The 22,244-nt window shown below is 38.5% G+C and overlaps 1 protein-coding gene across 1 annotated transcript in view; it reads left to right on the forward strand.

Annotated features, from left to right (window-relative positions):
• Positions 1-22,244, forward strand: part of usp54b (ubiquitin specific peptidase 54b) — a 133,068-nt gene that overhangs the window by 57,569 nt on the left and 53,255 nt on the right. Inside the window, exons 4-7 of the mRNA XM_062055416.1 lie at positions 10,286-10,420; positions 13,538-13,651; positions 15,311-15,393; positions 15,920-16,025. Of these exons, the coding sequence (XP_061911400.1) occupies positions 10,286-10,420; positions 13,538-13,651; positions 15,311-15,393; positions 15,920-16,025 (438 nt within the window). The remainder of the gene's footprint in view (positions 1-10,285; positions 10,421-13,537; positions 13,652-15,310; positions 15,394-15,919; positions 16,026-22,244) is intronic.

Below are 22,244 nucleotides of genomic sequence, written 5' to 3' on the forward strand. Positions count from 1 at the left end.
AGCAGTAAACAAGGTGGGCTATCTAGAACACAGCAATCCACTATTTCTACAGTGTAAATTATTAAAATTCACCGACATGGTCTCATATGAAACAGCAATAACTATGTACAGGGCTAGCAAGCATTTGTTACCACTGAACATTCAAAACATGTTTAGTGAACGTGAGGGGGGAAAAGTTTTGGCATTTCCATCACAGGTGTCAAGTTGTGGAACAATCTGAGCCAAGTACATAAGCAAAGTCCAAGCATCAATGTTTTTAAAAGAATGTACAAAAATATATTGTTGACAGGATATAGTGAACTGCACTAAGAGTCAGTGGGTTTGTATGTGTATGTATATGTATACTATGTATGTGTCACATTCATAGTTACTTGTTAAATGTGTGTTGTGGATGTACGTGTATGTATGTGTATGTGTATATGTGTATATATATATATATATATATATATATATATATATATATATATATATATATATATATATATATATATATATATATATATATATATATATATATATATATATATATATATGTGTATGTATATGTGTATGTATGTATATGTGTGTACATACTTATATATGTATATGTATTTATATGACATAACATTTTTATATACTATTATTATTATTAAACATACAGTAAGTAATAAGAGGGGTGGGAGTACATAAGTTTTTACTTCTTCTCACTCCTTTTCGGATATGTTTACATTAAATGTTTATTTTCATTTCTTGTTTCTTTTGCTTTTTATTATTACTATTATTATTATTATTATTATTGTTTTTGTTATTCATTCTTGAATGGCTTTTTTGTTGTTTTTTTCCAAAATTTGTTGTTTTTGTTTTGTCTACATATTCGAAATAAACATGAAAATGAAATGAATGAAATGAAGTGATAAATATAGGTAGTAAGTAGTACAAATAAGTAAATGTTGGCAGTAAGTGGTAAAGGTAGTGAGTAGTAAATATACATGTGGTATAGTAAGTAGTAAAGCTGGGTATTAGTGAAGTGAAGTGAATTATATTTATATAGCGCTTTTTCTCTAGTGACTCAAAGCGCTTTACATAGTGAAACCCAATATCTAAGTTACATTTAAACCAGTGTGGGTGGCACTGGGAGCAGGTGGGTAAAGTGTCTTGCCCAAGGACACAACGGCAGGGACTAGGATGGCGGAAGCGGGGATCGAACCTGGAACCCTCAAGTTGCTGGCACGGCCGCTCTACCAACCGAGCTATACCGCCCATTAGTAAGTAACAATGGCCACAACTACCCACAGTGCAACACTGGATCTCTCCAAGGTGCAGCAGTCAGGAGGAGAAGAATGGCAAGAAATGAGAAGCGGGGGAAAGATGAATGAATGTGGGAGTTGCTGGAGATGGCTGCAAACTTCACAATTAGACCATGGTGCGCGTGCACACACACACACACACACACACACACACACACATGGACACGCACACACTCCTCCCCATCCTCTCGGCTGTCCTCCCCGTACCTCCCCGGCTCCCACAGTGGGGTATATTCCCCCTCCATTCTCCTTGGCGCATTGCTGCAGTCATAACACACACACACACACACACACACACACACACACACACACACACACACACACACACACACACACACACACACACACACACACACACACACACACACACACACACACACACACACACACTCAGTCAGCACGACTACATTACCTTTCCCAGCCCTCCGCTCTTTTAATACGCCGTCTTCCCGCCCGCCGCCATCTTGGGCCGCTGCCTCCCAAATGTCAAAAAAGGGCTCTTCTAGATCAACTAGAAAATGAAACAAAAACAGAACTGCTTCAGTCAAGCAGCACTTGCCTTGTTAGCTAGGAGCTAATGTTCATGCTGAGTGGTCGCAGCTAAACTATTTCACTTTTTAAAATGTGCCGTGCGTCAAACAACACTTTTTATAATCTTACTACTTTTTTTTTATTTTTTTATTTTTTTTTATAATGTCCTGCCCAGCTTCTCGGGCAAATCATATAGTAGATGTAGATGATCATATAGTAGATGTAGATGATCATATAGTAGATGTAGATGATCATATAGCAGATGTAGATGATCATATAGTAGATGTAGATGATCATATAGTAGATGTAGATGATCATATAGTAGATGTAGATGATCATATAGTAGATGTAGATGATCATATAGTAGATGTAGATGATCATATAGTAGATGTAGATGATCATATAGTAGATGATCATATAGTAGATGTAGATGATCATATAGTAGATGTAGATGATCATATAGTAGATGTAGATGATCATATAGTAGATGTAGATGATCATATAGTAGATGTAGATGATCATATAGTAGATGTAGATGATCATATAGTAGATGTAGATAATCATATAGTAGATGTAGATGATCATATAGTAGATGTAGATGATCATATAGTAGATGTAGATGATCATATAGTTGATGTAGATGATCATATAGTAGATGTAGATGATCATATAGTAGATGTAGATGATCATATAGTAGATGTAGATGATCATATAGTAGATGTAGATGATCATATAGTATATGTAGATGATCATATAGTAGATGTAGATGATCATATAGTAGATGTAGATGATCATATAGTAGATGTAGATGATCATATAGTAGATGTAGATGATCATATAGTAGATGTAGATGATCATATAGTAGTGAAGTGAAGTGAATTACATTTTATATAGCGCTTTTTCTCAAGTGACTCAAAGCGCTTTACATAGTGAAACCCAATATCTAAGTTACATTCAAACCAGTGTGGGTGGCACTGGGAGCAGGTGGGTAAAGTATAAATATAGTAGATGTAGATGATCATATAGTAGATGTAGATGATCATATAGTAGATGTAGATGATCATATAGTAGATGTAGATGATCATATAGCAGATGTAGATGATCATATAGTAGATGTAGATGATCATATAGTAGATGTAGATGATCATATAGTAGATGTAGATGATCATATAGTAGATGTAGATGATCATATAGTAGATGTAGATGATCATATAGTAGATGTAGATGATCATATAGTAGATGTAGATGATCATATAGTAGATGTAGATGATCATATAGTAGATGTAGATGATCATATAGTATATGTAGATGATCATATAGTAGATGTAGATGATCATATAGTAGATGTAGATGATCATATAGTAGATGTAGATGATCATATAGTAGATGTAGATGATCATATAGTAGATGTAGATGATCATATAGTAGATGTAGATGATCATATAGTAGATGTAGATAATCATATAGTAGATGTAGATGATCATATAGTAGATGTAGATGATCATATAGTAGATGTAGATGATCATATAGTTGATGTAGATGATCATATAGTAGATGTAGATGATCATATAGTAGATGTAGATGATCATATAGTAGATGTAGATGATCATATAGTAGATGTAGATGATCATATAGTATATGTAGATGATCATATAGTAGATGTAGATGATCATATAGTAGATGTAGATGATCATATAGTAGATGTAGATGATCATATAGTAGATGTAGATGATCATATAGTAGTGAAGTGAAGTGAATTACATTTTATATAGCGCTTTTTCTCAAGTGACTCAAAGCGCTTTACATAGTGAAACCCAATATCTAAGTTACATTCAAACCAGTGTGGGTGGCACTGGGAGCAGGTGGGTAAAGTATAAATATAGTAGATGTAGATGATCATATAGTAGATGTAGATGATCATATAGTAGATGTAGATGATCATATAGTAGATGTAGATGATCATATAGCAGATGTAGATGATCATATAGTAGATGTAGATGATCATATAGTAGATGTAGATGATCATATAGTAGATGTAGATGATCATATAGTAGATGTAGATGATCATATAGTAGATGTAGATGATCATATAGTAGATGTAGATGATCATATAGTAGATGTAGATGATCATATAGTAGATGTAGATGATCATATAGTAGATGTAGATGATCATATAGTATATGTAGATGATCATATAGTAGATGTAGATGATCATATAGTAGATGTAGATGATCATATAGTAGATGTAGATGATCATATAGTAGATGTAGATGATCATATAGTAGATGTAGATGATCATATAGTAGATGTAGATGATCATATAGTAGATGTAGATAATCATATAGTAGATGTAGATGATCATATAGTAGATGTAGATGATCATATAGTAGATGTAGATGATCATATAGTTGATGTAGATGATCATATAGTAGATGTAGATGATCATATAGTAGATGTAGATGATCATATAGTAGATGTAGATGATCATATAGTAGATGTAGATGATCATATAGTATATGTAGATGATCATATAGTAGATGTAGATGATCATATAGTAGATGTAGATGATCATATAGTAGATGTAGATGATCATATAGTAGATGTAGATGATCATATAGTAGTGAAGTGAAGTGAATTACATTTTATATAGCGCTTTTTCTCAAGTGACTCAAAGCGCTTTACATAGTGAAACCCAATATCTAAGTTACATTCAAACCAGTGTGGGTGGCACTGGGAGCAGGTGGGTAAAGTATAAATATAGTAGATGTAGATGATCATATAGTAGATGTAGATGATCATATAGTAGATGTAGATGATCATATAGTAGATGTAGATGATCATATAGCAGATGTAGATGATCATATAGTAGATGTAGATGATCATATAGTAGATGTAGATGATCATATAGTAGATGTAGATGATCATATAGTAGATGTAGATGATCATATAGTAGATGTAGATGATCATATAGTAGATGTAGATGATCATATAGTAGATGTAGATGATCATATAGTAGATGTAGATGATCATATAGTAGATGTAGATGATCATATAGTAGATGTAGATGATCATATAGTAGATGTAGATGATCATATAGTAGATGTAGATGATCATATAGTAGATGTAGATGATCATATAGTTGATGTAGATGATCATATAGTAGATGTAGATGATCATATAGTAGATGTAGATGATCATATAGTAGATGTAGATGATCATATAGCAGATGTAGATGATCATATAGTTGATGTAGATGATCATATAGTAGATGTAGATGATCATATAGTTGATGTAGATGATCATATAGTAGATGTAGATGATCATATAGTAGATGTAGATGATCATATAGTAGATGTAGATGATCATATAGTAGATGTAGATGATCATATAGTAGATGTAGATGATCATATAGTAGATGTAGATGATCATATAGTAGATGATCATATAGTAGATGTAGATGATCATATAGTAGATGTAGATGATCATATAGTAGATGTAGATGATCATATAGTAGATGTAGATGCACATATCGGCTGTTCAGATGTACTTTACAAAAGAGAAGTGTAGGATACTTCTCTTGTTGCCTTACTTGTATTTTGACTTTATTAAATGTATTTATATAATCATTTGGTGCAGCCGGGCCGGAGCAGGAGGGGATAGAAAGAGAGAAAAAGGAAGACAGAGGGGGGAATTGTGGGGACAAGAGGGGGATTAGACAGAGAGACAAAAACAACACTAACAAGACTTTTTATAATCGTATTACTTTTAACAAGTTAAAAAAGTGCTTTATTTTAAGATGGCCACCACTCTGTTTCTGTTTGGTTTATAGATTCATGATAGGCTGTCAGGATCACCAGCGCCCCCTCAGGACAGGAGGTGAATAGCATCAACCACATCATATGTAAGCTCATCCTTTGTTTTGGAGTGGTCGCAGCACTTTTAGCTAAACTATTTCACTTTTAAAAATGTGTCGTGCGTCAAATAAGACATTTTATAATCTTATTACTTAAAAAGTTAAAAAAGGTTTTTTTTTATTTTTTATTGTGCAAACCATAGACATCTTATAAGTAGACGCAGCATCGAGCGCTACTGCCTACTGGCGCCGACGAGACGCAGGGCCGCCATCTTGGAGTGGTGATCCGCTCCACTCAGTGCAATTCATTTGTCAGGAGCAATGAACTGTCAGCGCATTTAATTCATCTTACCTCACTGAATACCACTCATTTTCACACGCTTTTTTTGTCATACGTGTAGCTATGATAAAGCAGTGGTCCCCAACCTTTTTGTAGCTGTGGACCGCTTGAAAATTTGTCCCACAGACCGGGGTGGAGGATGATTTTTTTTTTTTTTTTTTTTTTTTTTTCATAAAGAAATACAATCATGTGTGCTTACGGACTGTATCCCTACAGACTGTATTGATCTATATTGATATATAATGTATATATTGTGTTTTTTATGTTGATTTCATAAAAAAATAAAAAAAAATTGAAAAAACAATTTTTAATTTCTTGTGCGGCCCGGTACCAATCCGGCCCGGTGGTTGGGGACCACTGTGATAAAGGACACATGTGTCATGTCTGGGATCATGTTTTGTTTAAGTTATGTTCTGTTTGGTTTTTGGACTCTTTTTAGTTCCTGTTTACGCTCTCTTGTTTGGTCACCATAGCAACCCATTAGTTTCACCTGTTTCCCGTTTTGCACTCGCGCACCTGTTGTCAATCATGTCTGTATTATTTAAACCGATAGTTGCCAGGAAGTCGGCCTGGCGACATTACCTCTGCTCACTTCATGCCAAGATTACCCTCTACTAACTCTGCTACCTTTGTTCCATGCACGTTTTTCATGCCACAGTAAGTGTTGTATATTTCATGTTCATAGTTTTTGCCTTTGTGCAAGTCTTTTGTTTTCATTAGCCAAGTTTGTACTTCCGCCCTCGTGCGCGCTTTTCGTTTGTTCCTTTTGTTAGTGTTTAAATCAATATGTCCTTACCTTCACGCCTTGCCCGCTCCAACTTTCCTTTGCATTCCGGGAAAACAAACCCCAAAGTCCACGCATTTCAAACATGTTTTATTATTCATAGTTTGCCTAACAGTAATAGAATATTCTTATATGCTATAAGTGACCAGACGTCCGAGATCAAAACTGGGAATATAATCCCAGAGAAGGGGTAAAAAAACGGTCAGCTATTTTTAAATTGAAGAAACAATATGATGAGGTTATATATACATGTGTATATCCTACATAAACAATGTATGAATACATTAGATATCTATATATCTTATAGACCGTTTATTCTGTCTTGACACTTTGTATTGATATTTTCTATTACATTCTTACTTCCCTTAAATGATCATGTTAACAGTCATTGTTTTATATGTATTTTTTATGTATATCGGTTTGGATAAAAGCGTCTGCCAAATACTTAAAAATAAACCTGTATAAACACCTGAAAGTCTTTATATCAGCTAAAACCTGTTTCACTGGATTCAGAATAAAACCAAATTCTGTCTTACCCAACAATGTTACTATTTGAATATTGTTACTTGAAGACTTATTCCTGGTTACAATTATACTGTTAAGAAAGTATTGTCTTATACTTTGCATAAAATAAGAATGCATCATAGTCAGTGGCGGCTACGACTTCAGTACTATTGAAGATCTTTGCTCCTTCTCGACTCTGTGCTAATATTCTTTTCACAAAATACAACCAATAGTATGTTAATGTTAAATCTTACTTGTGGAAAGTAATCCCCCGATTCCTATTTTCAACAGTCATCTCATTTGAGCAGAAAAACGCTGAAAACCATCTTTGTTTTCTACCTGTCAACTGTCACTTTAGGCTGCTCGCCGGCTCCTCATCACCACTTCAAGATGGTGGCCCAATTTCTCGCGTCACAGCAGCCAATGCTGCTTCTACTTACAAGATGTCTATGGTGCAAACTCCATTTGATCAAAGATAGCCGCCACTCTGTTTATGTTTGGTTTATAAAATCATGATAGGCTTGTCAGGCTCACCAGCGCCCCCTCAGGACAGGAGGTAAATAGCATCCACCACATCATAATGCGTGCTCATCCTCTGTTTTGAGGCTAAATGCTAATGTTATAGGTAGCTATTGGTTTAAAAACAACCTTTCAGCTGGCTAGCAATCCACCAGCACGTTTAGTCCTCCTAGGCCTGTTCCAAAATAGCTGTGCTTGTTCTAAAAGCCAGACAACAACAGGAAAAAAATGGGTCATATCCCCCCTTTTGTTTGTCTCCGACTGAGTGTGTGTCTCCAAGATTGTTGTGTGCTTCATCCGCATGATATCACATAAAACAACGCTAGCTATGTTAGCCACATGCTAACATTACGCTCACATTTTCACAGCGGCACAATGCCAGGCGGAGGACAAAGAAAATGATCAAACAGCTCCCAACGTCTGTAGCTGATTGACGAGTGAGTGTTGCAGGGATGTGTTTTAAGATGCGTAGCAAAGCCTGCTTTGGTGCAAAGCTCCACATTTAGCGGTGTGCAAAGTGTGGCCTGGGGGGCTAATTTCGGCCCGCAGCTCGTTTTTTTGTTGGCTCTCGGACAGATTCTATACATGAAAAGGAATCTGTTATTAATGAGAGATGTTATTTGTAGTGATGTCTAACAATTGATTGTTTAAAATCCGATTAATCACACTTTTGAATTTGGATTAATGACGATTAATCACACTTTTGAATTTGGATTAATCACGATTAATCACACTTTTGATTTTGGATTAATCACGATTAATCACACTTTTAAATTTGGATTAATCACAATTAATCACACTTTTGAATTTGGATTAATCACAATTAATCACACATTTGAATTTGGATTAATCACGATTAATCAAACTTTTGAATTTGGTTTAATCACACTTTTGAATTTAAATTAATCCTGATTAATCACACTTTTGAATTTGGATTAATCACGATTGATCACACTTTTGAATTTGGATTAATCACAATTAATCACACTTTTGAATTTGGATTAATCACGATTAATCATACTTTTGAATTTGGATTAATTACACTTTTGAATTTGGATTAATCACACTTTTGAATTTGGATTAATCCCGATTAATCACACTTTTGAATTTAGATTATTCACGATTAATCACACTTTTGCATTTGGATTAATCACGATTAATCACACTTTTGAATTTGGATTAATCACACTTTTGAATTTGGATTAATCACGATTCATCACACTTTTGCATTTGGGTTAATCACGATTAATCACACTTTTGAATTTGTATTATTCACGATTTAATCACACTTTTGAATTTGGATTAATCACACTTTTAAATTTGGATTAATCACACTTTTGAATTTGGATTAATCCCGATTAATCACACTTTTGAATTTGGATTAGTCACGATTAATCACACTTTTGCATTTGGATTAATCACGATTAATCACACTTTTGAATTTGGATTAATCACACTTTTTAATTTGGATTAATCACACTTTTTAATTTGGATTAATCACGATTTATCACACTTTTGCATTTGGATTAATCACGATTAATCACATTTATTACTAGTTGTATTAGTTGCGTGCATAGTTTCAATGAACTTAAAAAAATGCATATATTTGGATACAAATTTATCGTTAGAATAGGTAGTGGAACTGACACAAGTACACAATGTAACATAGGGAGTGGCTTTATTTTAAGATGGGTAGCGAAGCCTTTTTTTTTTACAATGTGGTGGGTGTATACACAAGGCAAGCCTTTAGCTAGGGCTGGGTCTGAGGTAGTATCATGTCCTTTAGGAAGTATTTGGTGTGTTGAGGGAATAGTTACCCTCCTTTAGACGAAATGGAACGCCTGAGAAGTTCTGCTCGGAGAAGATAAACACAATTAATGTGTTTGGTATCTCTGCATTCTCACACACTTTCTTATTGTTAATGGTGTCATGAAGTACCAGCCTGGAGAGAAGAAGAAAGAAGAACATTTCTACCAAAATTGCATTTTCTAGTCGTCCTGGTTTTGAAAGTGAACACTACAAAAATGGCCCCCGCATCGTTTGTTTTGAAAGGCTGTGGCCCTTGAGTTTGGGCAGCCCTGGTGTAAAGGCTGTTGCACGACTGTGGGTCTGTGAGTGTGTGTGTTTGTGTGTGTGTTGCCCTCAAAACACACTTTTTCCCTCTGCAACAGTTTGCGTTGGTTTTCATTTTGCCGCCACAAAGCACTTTGAAGATTGTTGTTGTCGGAGAGCAAAAAAAGCGCCCAAGGCACATGGCCTTGTATTATTGATGGCGTCTGCCATGGAGGCCCACTGCGAGCTTCCCTCGCATTTGTTGCTCAGCACTTTGACAGGTTGTTCCTCGCCTTCTGCTTCACGCTTCGCTGGGCCAAAAAACAGCCGAGCTAAGCACGCCGCTTTCCACGGAGCTCTGTACACATGACCGTGGACGGCGTAATATAACCAGAAGCATTCTGTGTGCTTTGCAGAGCATCTTCGCCCAGTTCCAGTTCAGCAGCGAGCGCGTGCTGCCGTCGGACGCGCTGCGCAGCGCCCTGGCCAAGACCTTCCAGGACGAGCAGCGTTTCCAGCTCGGCATCATGGACGACGCCGCCGAGTGCTTTGTGAGTCACAATCAAAGGCCCCGGGAGCTCAAATTTAGTTGGATTTAATGCAAAAATAATTTTGTGATCAGCAGAACATTAAAAAATAAGTACTATGTGTCAGGTTCAAACACTGATGACATCTATTAAACAAGACAAGAAGCAAGGAATTAAACAGAGACGGAATTGCATTTGGCTCAATTGAGGAGAAACGTCTGGACTGTACAGTCTCCACCACGCTCTGACGAAAGATTTGGACTTTCCCTGATTACATGGCAACAGCTGTTTCTAAGGGAGGGGGGTCGTAAGCAGCCATCGCCTTTGTTACAAAACAGTTCAAAGAAAAGGTGCCTGGAGCTTGGGCAGGTCCTGCTTTCTCTCCGCTTTGTAGATCTCGGGTCAAGACAAAATCTTTCTGTGGATTACAATACATCAAAGAAACAGAACACCTTCATGTCGCTTCCCATCCTACACAGTGGAGTTTTACAAGCCTTCTTCTTGGTAGGATCAAAGACAGCTTTTGTCCTTATTTTCCCTATATTCAAAAACCCAGTGTTACTGTTCAAACTGTGTGTAATTTCACAGTGGCCAAAATGTTAAATCTACTTGTAAATAAAACCTCTGCCTTGTTTTTAATGAATACTTAAGCCTACTATTTAAAGTTGGTCATTGTGGTGGCACTGGAGTAGAGATTTTAGCATTGAATTTAAAAAAATTCTTAAAATTAATAAAAAATTGTCCAAACTTAAGGGGAAGCCCTAAAGGTTTAAAAAAATCACTTGATTGATTGATTGAGACTTTTTTAGTAGATTGCACAGTACAGTACATATTCTGTACAATTGACCACTAAATGGTAACACCCCAATACGTTTTTCAACTTGTTTAAGTCTGGGTCCACGTTAATCAATTCATGGTAAAAAAGATTGATTAATGTACAGTGTTTTATTTTCCTATATTCAAAAACCCAGTGTTACTGTTCAAACTGTGTGTAATGTCACAGTGGCCAAAATATTAAATCTACTTGTAAATAAAACCTCTGCCTTGTTTTCAATGAATACTTAGGCCTACTATGCTACTGAATTGTAATGTTGGCCATTCTTGGAGAGGCAAGTGTTTTCTGAGCTGGGACTTGCTGGGAAACTTTGATAACCACTGGAGTACAGATTGTAGCATTAAATAAAACATTTTTCTTAAAACTAATAAAAAATTGTCCAAACTTAAGGGGAGCCCTAAAGGTTAAAAAAATAAAAATAATCTATATATGAAAAATATCAAAATGGCCCCCGTATGCTTTGATTTTTTTAGTGTGCGGCCCTCAGCGGAAAAAAGTTTGGACACCCCTGTTGTAGAATGTATATCAGGGGTGTCCAAACTTTTTCCACTGAGGGCCGCACACGGAAACATTTAAGCATGCGGGGGCCATTTTGATATTTTTCATTTTCATAACAAAATATATGGATTTTTTTAATATATATACAAGGCTCCCGGGGACCATAAATAAAGGATCTCAGTCATTAAAACGTTAAAAATAAGTCAAATTATTATTATTTTTTTTAATTTAACGCTTACAGTAAATCTCTATATCAACTTCAGGTTGATAAAAAGTTTTTTAAAAAAAGCCTTTACTGTCAAAGACAACTTTGTTTTTTATAGCAAAACTGGAAATATGCAGTATTTAGTAATTAGAGCTCTAAAAGATCAATAATGCAGGACACCATTGATTTTAATTCTTTAATATTTTCGAGAAATCAGTGAAAATATTAATAAAATCCCACTAAATATGTTTGGGATCCAAAAGGTCCCCCACTCATAAAGTGATACATTTTTATGAGTTTTTTTTAACTTTCAACACTTAAGTTACGAGATCAACTTCAGATATATTTGTCCATTTTACGTTACAACTATCATTTTGTTTGTTTTTATGCTCTTTTGTCAAAAAAAAACGTTGATGTTTTTATATGGCAACCACACAATGCATGCAAAAATGTTTCCACATAAAACATTTTAAAGTGACATTTTTCAAGTAATTGGAGCCTTGAATAGGTCAATAATTCATTATAACATTGATTTTTTGTCTTTTTTTTTAGCAATGGCAAAAAAAAGAAAAATAAAGAAAGACAGCTTTGTGTCAACATTGCAACTTTTTCTCCTTAGATTTCACCTCATTCCACTTTTTTAAATGTTTTTTTTAATTTTTGCAATACTATCAATTTTGCAATTTTTGCAGAATGTGTGGCGGGCCGGTAAACTATTAGCTGCGGGCCGCACTTTGGACACCCCTGCTGTATGTGTGACAATAATGGCTAACAATACACACTAAACATCGTGTTCCCAGTAGTGCTTACTAAAAGCACTTTTAAATGTCAACATCAATGCGAAATTTGCAAGCAAACACACTTTTATGCGACACTTTTGTGACACCGACTTAAAATTGGGTGAAAATAATATGTGACCTTTAACCCCCTTCTCCTCCCCTGTGTGTGTCGCATGTGATGTCATGAATGTGCTCGGTCAGGTGGGTCGTCATAGAGACGCAGCGCTTACATCAACTGAGAGGAACTGTCTCACTCACACACACACACACACACACGCACACACACACACACACACACACACACACACACACGCGCACACACACACACACACACACACACACGCACACACACACGCACACACACACACACACGCACACACACACACACACACACACACACACGCGCGTGCACACACACACACACACACACACACACGCACACACACACACACACGCACACACACACACACACGCACACACACACACACACACACGCACACACACGCACACACACACACACACACGCACACACACACACACACACACACACACGCACACACACACACACACACACACACGCACACACGCACACACACACACGCACACACACACACACACACACACGCACACACACGCACACACACACACGCACACACACACACACACACACGCACACACACACACACACGCACACACACACGCACACACACACACACACGCACACACACACACACACACACACACACACGCACACACACACACACACCTTCGTACGCTGTTCGCTTTTCGCACAAATGAACTCACTTCCACGTTTGTCATTTCAGGAAAACCTTCTGATGCGCATCCACTTCCACATCAGCGCTGAGAGCCGAGAGGACATCTGCACGGCCAAACACTGCATCCCACACCAGAAGTTTGCCATGACTCTGTTTGAACAGGTGACACACACACACACACACACACACACACACACACACACACACACACACACACACACACACACACACACACACACACACACACACACACACACACACACACACACACACACACACACACACACACACACACACACACTCACACATTCTTGTATTTGTTACCTTCTTGAGACCTGATAAAAATGCCTACCTCTTTAGGACCAGCCTTTCTAGATATATAAAGATGTGTATTTACAACATTAATAATACATACATACTATGCAAATATAAAAAAGTTAAGCTTTTAGTTAATTGTTTTTATTTTTTATTTGTAATTGGTTTTTAATCTTCATAATTTTTTTCAAGTTATTACAGTATGTCTCTATATATATATTTATTTAATTTTTTTAAATTAATTTGGGCCAAAGGGGGAGCAGTTCAAATTTTGACACACACTTGTTATGTCATATGTTGACCAGAGGGGGAGCACTTTTAAAAGCGACACCTGCAATGAGGTAGCGACTTGTCCAGGGTGTACCCTGCCTTCCGCCCGATTGTAGCTGAGATAGGCTCCAGCGCCCCCGTGACCCCGAAGGGAATAAGCGGTAGAAAATGGATGGATGGATGGACGGACACAGTCAATTAGAAAAATCCCTCCTTTTTGGGACCACCCTCATTAACGGCCACTCTAGTCTTAGTACCATAGTTCATCCTACGGTCACGTATGGGACGCAGGTTGTCTTACATCAGCACCGGAAGTGGTAAAATCAGCTGTTCACCTGGCGGGTTTTTTCGGGGACGAATAGGGAAGTCCTTCTTTAGCTGCCGTCTTGTTTTATCATATATTGCTGCCTTTGCACCTGTCAATGTTTACTTTTGTATGCACATGACATCAAGAAAAAATCCTGACTTTGGAGCAATGTTCACAGACTCTAGTATTTGGCTCTCTGTTCGATGCAATGGTTTTCTGTATTGGGACCATGATTTATGTCATCACTTGTTCACACCTCCTCATATGGAAGCTACTTTTCCTTGTTGATGTCTCAAGAATGGTAGAAATACAAGAACACACACATACGCTTTCTTATATTTGTTACCTTCTTGAGACCTGAGAAAAATGCCTACCTCTTTAGGGCCACCCTTTCTAGACATATAAAGATGTGTATTTACAACATAATATATACATACTATGCAAATATAAAAAAGGTAAGCTTTTAGTTCATTTTTTGTTGTTGATTTTTTTTGTTTGTAATTGGTTTTTAATCTTCATTATTTACTTCAAGTTATTACAGTATGTCTTTATCTACATATTTATTTTTTTATTAATTTTGGTCAAAGGGGGCGCATTTCAATTTCTTACACACACTTGTTATTTCATATGTTGACCAGAGGGGGAGCACTTTTAAAAGCGACACACAGTCAATTTGAAAAATCCCTCCTTTTTGTTACCACCCTCATTTTGATAGATTTCACCACCAGGGGTGCAAATGAGACATTCTCTATTAGATGCAATGGTTTTCCGTATTGGGACCATGATTTATGTCATCACTTGTTCACACCTCCTCATATGGAAGCTACTTGTTCTTGTTGATGTCTCAAGAAGGGTAGAAATACAAGAACACACACACACACTTCTATAAGTCAATGTACTGGATGTGACGCGCGGGTTTGTGCTTGCAGTGTGTTTGCAACAGCTGCGGAGCCACGTCGGACCCGCTGCCCTTTATTCAGATGGTGCACTACATCTCCACCACGTCCCTGTGGTAAGAAAACATGCAAACAAACACACACACACACACACACACACACACACACACACACACATGCTCAAGTTAACGCACCAGAGGAAGCGCACGTGTCCAGGTAGCGGTTGGTGCAGGTCAATGAAATACGGAAGTGGTCCATTAAGGGAAGATGGGGTTACTACCTCCACTTACAAAGTATAAGGGGGCGGGGGAATGGGGCGCTAGGGGGCGCTGTGTCCGAGTAGCTGTGGTAGCTATTTTTACCCTTTAACGCATAGGCAGCATAATACTGTATCATCTCTTGCTCTTTCTGACTTACCAGGACAATAGTGCATTATTCACGCTTTAAGTGAGGGATGAGGCAAAAACTAACTTTGAGTGTGTTTTAAAACCTGTGTGTGTGTTTGTGTGTGTGTGTGTGTGTGTGTGTGTGTGTGTGTGTGTGTGTGTGTGTGTGTGTGTGTGTGTGTGTGTGTGTGTGTGTGTGTGTGTGTGTGTGTGTGTGTGTGTGTGTGTGTGTGTGTGTGTGTGTGTTCTGCTGCAGTAACCAGGCAGTGAGGATGCTAGAGGTCAGAGAAAAGGCTACGCCGGACATGTTTGGGGAACTTCTGCGCAACGCCAGCAACATGGGAGACCTCCGCAACTGTCCTGTAAGACTACACACACACACACACACACACACACACACACACACACACACACACACACACACACACACACACACACACACAGACACACACACATTCTTGTACTTGATACCTTCTTGAGACCTGAGAAAAATGCCTACCTCTTTAGGACCAGCCTTTCTAGATATATAAAGATGTGTATTTACAACATTAATAATATATACATACTATGCACATATAAAAAAGCTTGTTGTGAAAAATGAGTTGGAATTTCACAAGAAAAAGTTCACAATTTCACAAGAAAAACTTAGAATTTTGGCAGGATTATAATAAAAGTCGTAATTTTACTCAACGCAAGTCAAACTTTTACAAGAAAAACGGAACATTTGTGCATTATTATGATAAAAGTTGGAATTTTACTCAATAACAGTCGCAATTTTACAAGAAAAGCTTAAAATGTTGGCAATTCAATGAAAAGAGTCGTAATTTTACTCAACGCGAGTCAAACTTTTACAAGAAAAAAACGGAACATGTCTGCAATATTATGATAACAGTTGGAATTTTACTCGACAAAAGTCACAATTTCACAAGAAAACTTTCAAATGTTGGCAATATAATAATAATAATCCAAATTTTGCTCGGCAAAATTATGACAAAAGTCAAAATATGTCACCATTTTACAAGAACAACAAAAAAAATGGCAATATTGTGACAAAAATCTGAATTTTATATGACAAATAAAGTAAAAAAAGTAAGAATTTTACGATAAAGTATTGCAATATTACAGAAACAGAAAGAATACGAGAAATTGTTCCAAACTTTATAAGAAAAAAGTCGACATTGTGAGATAAATGCTGCTTTTAGTTATTTATTTTTAATTTTTTACTTTTTTGTTAGTACTTGGTTTTTAATCATCATTATTTACTTCAAGTTATTACAGTATGTCTCTATATACATATTTATTTATTTTTTTTAAATACATTTTGGCCAAAGGGGGCACATTTTAATTTCTTACACACACTTGTTATTTCATATGTTGACCAGAGGGGGATCACTTTTGAAACCGACACACAGTCAATTTGAAAAATCCCTCCTTTTTGGGACCGCTCTCATTTTGATAGATTTCACCACCACAAAGGAGATCTCAATTTTTAGTTTTATGTAATGTGCTTAAGGCCGATGACAAAGGAGTCAGGGACCACAGATGACAAAGGAGTCAGGGACCACAGATGACAAAGGAGTCAGGGACCACAGATGACAAAGGAGTCAGGGACCACAGATGACAAAGGAGTCAGGGACCACAGATGACAAAGGAGTCAGGGACCACAGATGGCAAAGGAGTCAGTCAGGGACCACAGATGACAAAGGAGTCAGGGACCACAGATGACAAAGGAGTCAGTCAGGGACCACAGATGACAAAGGAGTCAGGGACCACAGATGACAAAGGAGTCAGGGGCCACAGATGACAAAGGAGTCAGGGGCCACAGATGACAAAGGAGTCAGGGACCACAGATGACAAAGGAGTCAGGGACCACAGATGACAAAGGAGTCAGGGGCCACAGATGACAAATGAGTCAGGGGCCACAGATGACAAAGGAGTCAGGGACCACAGATGACAAAGGAGTCAGGGACCACAGATGACAAAGGAGTCAGGGACCACAGATGACAAAGGAGTCAGGGACCACAGATGACAAAGGAGTCAGTCAGGGGCCACAGATGACAAAGGAGTCAGGGGCCACAGATGACAAAGGAGTCAGGGACCACAGATGACAAAGGAGTCAGTCAGGGACCACAGATGACAAAGGAGTCAGTCAGGGACCACAGATGACAAAGGAGTCAGTCAGGGACCACAGATGACAAAGGAGTCAGGGACCACAGATGACAAAGGAGTCAGGGACCACAGATGACAAAGGAGTCAGTCAGGGACCACAGATGACAAAGGAGTCAGGGACCACAGATGACAAAGGAGTCAGGGACCACAGATGACAAAGGAGTCAGGGACCACAGATGACAAAGGAGTCAGGGACCACAGATGACAAAGGAGTCAGGGACCACAGATGACAAAGGAGTCAGGGACCACAGATGACAAAGGAGTCAGGGACCACAGATGACAAAGGAGTCAGGGACCACAGATGACAAAGGAGTCAGGGACCACAGATGACAAAGGAGTCAGGGACCACAGATGACAAAGGAGTCAGGGACCACAGATGACAAAGGAGTCAGGGACCACAGATGACAAAGGAGTCAGGGACCACAGACGACAAAGGAGTCAGGGACCACAGATGACAAAGGAGTCAGGGACCACAGATGACAAAGGAGTCAGGGACCACAGACGACAAGGGAGTCAGGGACCACAGATGACAAAGGAGTCAGGGACCACAGATGACAAATGAGTCAGGGACCACAGATGACAAAGGAGTCAGGGACCACAGATGACAAAGGAGTCAGGGACCACAGATGACAAAGGAGTCAGGGACCACAGATGACAAAGGAGTCAGTCAGGGACCACAGATGACAAAGGAGTCAGGGACCACAGATGACAAAGGAGTCAGTCAGGGACCACAGATGACAAAGGAGTCAGGGACCACAGATGACAAAGGAGTCAGGGACCACAGATGACAAAGGAGTCAGGGACCACAGATGACAAAGGAGTCAGGGACCACAGATGACAAAGGAGTCAGGGGCCACAGATGACAAAGGAGTCAGGGGCCACAGATGACAAAGGAGTCAGGGACCACAGATGACAAAGGAGTCAGGGACCACAGATGACAAAGGAGTCAGGGACCACAGATGACAAAGGAGTCAGTCAGGGACCACAGATGACAAAGGAGTCAGGGACCACAGATGACAAAGGAGTCAGGGACCACAGATGACAAAGGAGTCAGGGACCACAGATGACAAAGGAGTCAGGGACCACAGATGACAAAGGAGTCAGGGACCACAGATGACAAAGGAGTCAGGGACCACAGATGACAAAGGAGTCAGGGACCACAGATGACAAAGGAGTCAGGGACCACAGATGACAATGGAGTCAGGGACCACAGATGACAAAGGAGTCAGGGACCCCAGATGGCTCCTGTGCTGCACTTTGGGCAACCCAGCTGTAGAAGCTAACTGTTAATGGCCACTATAGTCTTAGTACCATAGTTCATCCTACAGTCACGTATGGGACGCGGGTTGTCTTACGTCAGCACCGGAAGTGGTAAAATCAGCTGTTCACCTGGCGGGTTTTTTCGGGGACGAATAGGGAAGTCCTTCTTTAGCTGCCGTCTCAATTCATCATATATTGCTGCCTTTGCACCTGTCAATGTTTACTTTTGTATGCACATTAAATCAACTAAAAATCCTGACTTTGGAGCAATGTTCACAGACTCTAATAATAATAATAATAATAATAATAATAATAATAGATGTTATTTGTAAAAAGCACTTTACATTGAGCAAACAACCTCAGAGTGCTACAGTGTATTAAAAAAACAAATAAAAACATAATAAAAATAAAAACTAGAACAGCCTAATAGCTAGAACTAGTATGCATTATTTTTTTTAAAAGGAGTGTTTTTAAGCCTTTTTTTAAAAGCATCCACAGTCTGTGGTGCCCTCAGGTGGTCAGGGAGAGCGTTCCACAGACTGGGAGCGGCGGAGCAGAAAGCCCGGTCTCCCATTGTTCGTAGCTTTGTCCTCGGAGGTTGGAGGAGGTTAGCTTGTCCGGAACGGAATATATATATATATATATATATATATATATATATATATATATATATATATATATATATATATATATATATATATATATATATATATATATATATATATATATATGTATATATATATATATATATATATATATATATATATATATATATATATATATATATATATATATATATATATATATATATACACATAGTCCAAAAAATATGGTATATATCTATATATATATACCGTATTTTTCGGACTATAGGGTATGTATGTCTATATATATATATATATATATATATATATATATATATATATATATATATATATATATATATATATATATACGTATATATATATATATATATATATATATATATATATATATATATATATATATATTTATATAGACATACATACATACCATATTTTTCGGACTATAAGGTGCACTTATAATCCTTTTTTTTTTCTCCTTGTGGTGTTTACCTGCATGGATGTCATTCAATTAGCACAGATGTGCAGCCCAGGGGCCATTTGCGGCCCGCCGCTAATTTTTTAGCGGCCGGCGGCACATTGCAAAAATACTAATACCCCCCAAAAACATAAAAAAAGTGGACTAAAAGAGCAAACAAGTGAACTTTACCGTGTTTTTCGGACTATCTAAAACAAGGCTTCTTTTTTTTTTAAACAAGGGTTTTTAAGCCTTTTTTAAAAGCATCCACAGTCTGTGGTGCCCTCAGGTGGTCAGGGACAGTGTTCCACAGACTGGGAGCGGCGGAGCAGAAAGCCCGGTCTCCCATTGTTTGTAGCTTTGTCCTCGGAGGTTGGAGGAGGTTAGCTTGTCCGGAACTCTAGTATGTGGCTCTCTATTAGATGCAATGGTTTTCCGTATTGGGACCATGATTTATGTCACACCTCCTCATATGGAAGCTACTTTTCCATGTTGACGTCTCCAGAAGGGTAGAAATAAAAGAACACACACACACACACACACACACACACACACACACACACACACACACACACACACACACACACACACACACACACACACACACACACACACACACACACACACACACACACTACCATTAGCAACATTTGTATGTACACACCACTCGTCTGTATTAGGAACAAAAGAGTTCCTAATATGGATGTAATAATAATTGTGGCCATTATATAAGATCATCACAGATGGCTTTATGGCGTCTGCTTTCCTTACATGCGGTGCGTTACATCATCAGCAGCAGCTCATTTGCATTTCACCTCACTTTCCTCCGACGCTTTCTTGAACCGTAAGCATTTTTTTTCGGACTTGTCCTCGCCGTGTTGGAGAGAGCGCGGCGCAACGCTTTGCATAAATAAAAAATGTGGGTTCTGGAACGTGGATAGGTATGGCGTCAGGAGGGGAGTGAGAATAAGGACGAGCGAACGAAGGTTGCTGTGTGTTGTGTTGTGTTGCCGCCTGGGTAAAGCGGGTAGATCCATGTTGGCATCACGCGTCCACACGCCGCTGCCAAAGTGTCCCCACAAAGAGGCTCCTCTCTGGGTAAAGCGGGTAGATCCATGTTGGCATCACGCGTCCACACGCTGCTGCCAAAGTGTCCCCACAAAGAGGCTCCTCTCTGGGTAAAGCGGGTAGATCCATGTTGGCATCACGCGTCCACACGCCGCTACCAAAGTGTCCCCACAAAGAGGCTCCTCTCTGGGTAAAGCGGGTAGATCCATGTTGGCATCACGCGTCCACACGCTGCTGCCAAAGTGTCCCCACAAAGAGGCTCCTCTCTGGGTAAAGCGGGTAGATCCATGTTGGCATCACGCGTCCACACGCCGCTGCCAAAGTGTCCCCACAAAGAGGCTCCTCTCTGGGTAAAGCGGGTAGATCCATGTTGGCATCACGCGTCCACACGCCGCTGCCAAAGTGTCCCCACAAAGAGGCTCCTCTCTGGGTAAAGCGGGTAGATCCATGCCGATGGCACTCGAAGCTAAGGCTACCACTTAGCATAGACTAGAGACAAGCGATAGGACTGACCGGCAAAGGCAGGCTTAAATAATGCCTCTGATTAGTGCTCGGGAAACAGGTGAGCGTCCTGAACACCAATCAGAGACAGGTGGAAATAATAAGCAACCATGGTAACTCAAAACAAACTCAACGGTGCACAAAAACAGGAACTGAGGGAGTCCAAAACTAACAGAAAATAACAAACCCATTTAACCCAATGGTTCAATGGGTTTGTCATGATCCGTGGCCCGGATCATGACAAACCCATTTAACCATTTATTTATACACACTTGCTCTCAGGACACATCAATCAGCACACGTTTGAAATATTTCAACAACTTCATATATATCTATTGATGTGTGTTCATGTTTTGTTTTTATGTTTTATGGGCTTTTTGTCAAAAATGGGGGGGGGGGGAATGCAAAATATGCAATATTAAAAAAATAAAAAAAGTTGCAGAGTGGACTATTTTGAGGTTGGCTAATTACAGCCTTGAATAAGTCATAAGTCATGACAGCATTGATTTTGATACAGTACACAA

Source organism: Entelurus aequoreus, linkage group LG08 (genome assembly GCF_033978785.1).
Source record: "Entelurus aequoreus isolate RoL-2023_Sb linkage group LG08, RoL_Eaeq_v1.1, whole genome shotgun sequence".
NCBI classification, from domain to species: Eukaryota; Metazoa; Chordata; class Actinopteri; order Syngnathiformes; family Syngnathidae; genus Entelurus; species Entelurus aequoreus.